The sequence below is a fragment of the Oratosquilla oratoria genome, chromosome 42 (genome assembly GCF_046742065.1).
Source record: "Oratosquilla oratoria isolate Oo_2021 chromosome 42, ASM4674206v1, whole genome shotgun sequence".
In the NCBI taxonomy this organism is placed as follows: domain Eukaryota; kingdom Metazoa; phylum Arthropoda; class Malacostraca; order Stomatopoda; family Squillidae; genus Oratosquilla; species Oratosquilla oratoria.
In genome coordinates this window covers 919945-923209 of record NC_134818.1, presented here as the reverse complement: position 1 = coordinate 923209, position 3265 = coordinate 919945, and the positions used below count along the sequence as shown (strand labels likewise).

At 36.6% G+C, this 3265-nt stretch overlaps 1 protein-coding gene across 1 annotated transcript in view; it reads left to right on the top strand.

Annotated features, from left to right (window-relative positions):
* The first annotated feature begins 2724 nt into the window (after window positions 1–2724).
* The window catches only part of LOC143021354 (trypsin-like), a 42633-nt gene continuing 42092 nt past the window's right edge, over window positions 2725–3265 (top strand). Inside the window, exon 1 of the mRNA XM_076178790.1 lies at window positions 2725–2880. Within this exon, the coding sequence (XP_076034905.1) occupies window positions 2811–2880 (70 nt within the window). The 5' untranslated portion in view covers window positions 2725–2810. The remainder of the gene's footprint in view (window positions 2881–3265) is intronic.

Below are 3265 nucleotides of genomic sequence, written 5' to 3'. Positions count from 1 at the left end.
TTGTGTAGGTTAACCCATTAAACTCCGATGACAAGATTCCTTGTCATTTGGTAAAATAAAACAAAAAATCATAAAACACCAAAATGTTTGATCAAACACCAGAAAAATATGACATCAGTCCTCGCGCGAAGCGAGTACTGACGTCATATTTTTCTGGTGTTTGATCAAACATTTTGGTGTTTTATGATTTTTTGTTTTATTTGACCAAATGACAAGGAATCTTGTCATCGGAGTTTAATGGGTTAAAGGCATACAAGAGATCAATTGTGCAAGGGGTTGTGGCCGAAAGTGCTCTCTCCCAAAGATAGAGGAAAATATTTTAGTACTTAGTGACCATGTAGTAAGCGCTGAAACTATCAATTGTTTTAAGAAACGATTAGACAACTTTATGGATGGGGATGACATGTGGTGATGGATACGGAGCTGCCTAGTGTAGGCCTTATGGTCTCTTGCACTCTCCTTCATTCTTATGTTTTTATGTACTGAGATTAGGTTATGCGTAGGTGAAGTAAACATTGGATATGTGGCCAGAAGGTTAGATCGCAATACCAATGCCTCCTAACTACGCCATTAAGGCGTTGACTTATAAAACACTTTAACACACTACCTCTCTAATACCTCATTGTCTCATAGATAAATCCAGGGTGGTTTTTAGTTAATTTCTAATGCTTTAAATCAACTGTATCTACTGTGATAAAGAATATAATAACTATATTTTTTATTCTATTTTTATTACAATTTGATAATCAAATGATTGAAAACTTGAGATTTTCTTCAATTACCCAACCTGGAGTATGTAACCATAACATCAAAACGGCCTTAAAGGGGGAGAATGGAATAAAATAGTGCTTGTTCAAGAACTACCACAAGGTGAAGTTGTATTTATGTTTTGGGAGTTTTGGGTGGTGGCAGCGTTACTATTAAAACAATTTAAAATCGGATTTCCCAAATCACCATTATATAAATATATTTGACTATCCTCGTAAACTGTGTTCTTGGTGGAACACTGTTTTATAAAGGTATATTATAAACATCTCGCTCATCCATTAATTAATCAAACAAATATTAGATGCCATAATTTTGGCATACACAAGTTGGCGGCACTGTCGTTTCGATATCAGTAATAGAATATACAATATCTATCTGTTTACATTGTCAACAATTTACAGTGATTTGAAACGATGTAACTAAATAAATTACTGAAAATCAATGCACTTTTAATGGAGTGGCCCATTGGACTAGATGGCACTGGAAATACTATTTTGCCTTTGTATGTTCTCTATCCAGTGGACTGGATGATGTAGTTCAGTCTGTCCATGCATATGGCGAGGGTATTGAGGTCTTGGAAATTTCTATATACGAAGGGAACTCCCACATAATCCATAGCTGGGGCAAATTTATAAAATCTGACATGAGTTTTTTGGAGTGTACAGGGAGCATGGCTGCATAGTGCATAGGAGCTTTGTCAGAGTGTATGGGCTGGCGCCGACGCGTGAGTGAACCAACGTGCTCCCTGTTCTAGACTACATACCCTATTGATGGTTGATGATATTCAATGATACTACATAGAATATCCAGTGATACACCGTATAATAACTAAAGTGATACCTGTTTTACGTAATAAACCCAATTAGTTAGAGGGCAGGATGGATAAGATGGAGAGGGAGAGAGGGTGGATTTGGGGGTTTAGTGGAAGGAAAGAAGGAAAGGAAGGACGATAGAGTAAGACAGAAGTGGGGCAGACCCACTTGCTCGCTTTGTTTTACAAACCCAATGAAGAGCGTCTAAGTGAATTGAATTTATTTGGTTTACGCAAACGGAGAATACGGAGTGATTTAATTGAAATATTTTAAATGGTCCATGACAACGTTAGTACGAACAATTGTGGGCCGTAGTAATTTCACAAGAATACAAAATAGTTACCAAGAGGTCAAACACCAATATATATAAATTTTTAACAGCATTTTAGATATTTGGAACAAACTACCTGTTCATGTTGAGTTCAAATAAAATTCACACTTTTTAAAAACGCCTAGATGAATATATGTCCAACCCCAATATAACTTACTTCTCATAACCGTGAACTCGTACAGTTAAAGTACAGTAAGGTAGTGGTTCTCACCAGCTTCAACTGTAGCCCCGTAAGGACCAATAGGTCTGTTGTCGTTTGTATATCCTTTGTATTTTATTCCTTTTGCACTTTACAATTTTTTGTTATACAGCTTATATAAATTAGTCTATCCTAATAATTTTCTCTTCGTTTTCTTTCGCCAGTGATTACCTAACAGAGACGTCGGTAGAAGTTAGGAATCTGATCAAGAAAATGTTATAGTTAGATTTTCTAATTAGATATTCCTTAGTTTACACTTTCTACAGGTAGGGGAAATGTAGCCTAAAAGATGCAAACACGAGCAATGCAAATCAAATTAACTGCTTATACATGAGGAAATCAGTATATTTACAACATGACTGCAATTAGTTACACATTTTGTGTTCTACAAAGCAAATGTCACTGCAATTGCATTTTTATTTATTAGTTTGTTCTGCAAGTGAATATGTATGATATATCTGCAGGAGATCCTAGATTACTCTTGATGGTCATATCTGCTAAAGAAAACCAAGAGTTATTCCTGTAAAATATAAATCTAATACGAATTCGGTGCGATTGCACCAGAAGGTGGTGAGACACCTGGGGGAGTAAGCAACATTCGAAGGATACTCGCTGTAAACCTGTCAGCTGTCTCCGGCTCAAACGGGTCCACCCAATCAGTTTACCCTTGGCAAGGTTAGGGTGCGTTAGTGTGTGCGCCATGCTCCGCATCAGTGTATCCAGAATTTTGTTTGCGTTGCTTCTGCAGAACCTAATTATTGATGCCCAGTGTAAGTTGATTATTATTTTAGCTTACACGAGAATGTTGCTCAGGACACTATTCTCTAATTTATCAAATGATTGGTGATTTATACTTGTGTTTGATTCGAAGTTGCCTTCGATAGCTGAAAACATAGGGCAACATTAATCTTAATTACTAAAGACTGAAATAGACGTGATACCCATTATTGGACAGTTTAAAAAGCTTAACTCTTGGATAACCGATATATTTCTTAAGATTGAAACTAATCTTGGAAATCCCAGCGAGCGAGAGAGCACGTCAGAGAAATTCACCTGGGGAATCCTCTTTGTTCAGTCTGACCGAATTTGATTCTACTTATAGACATGATTCTTGGAACAAAACCTCTTCTTTAGAACCGAGACCTTGAACATCAC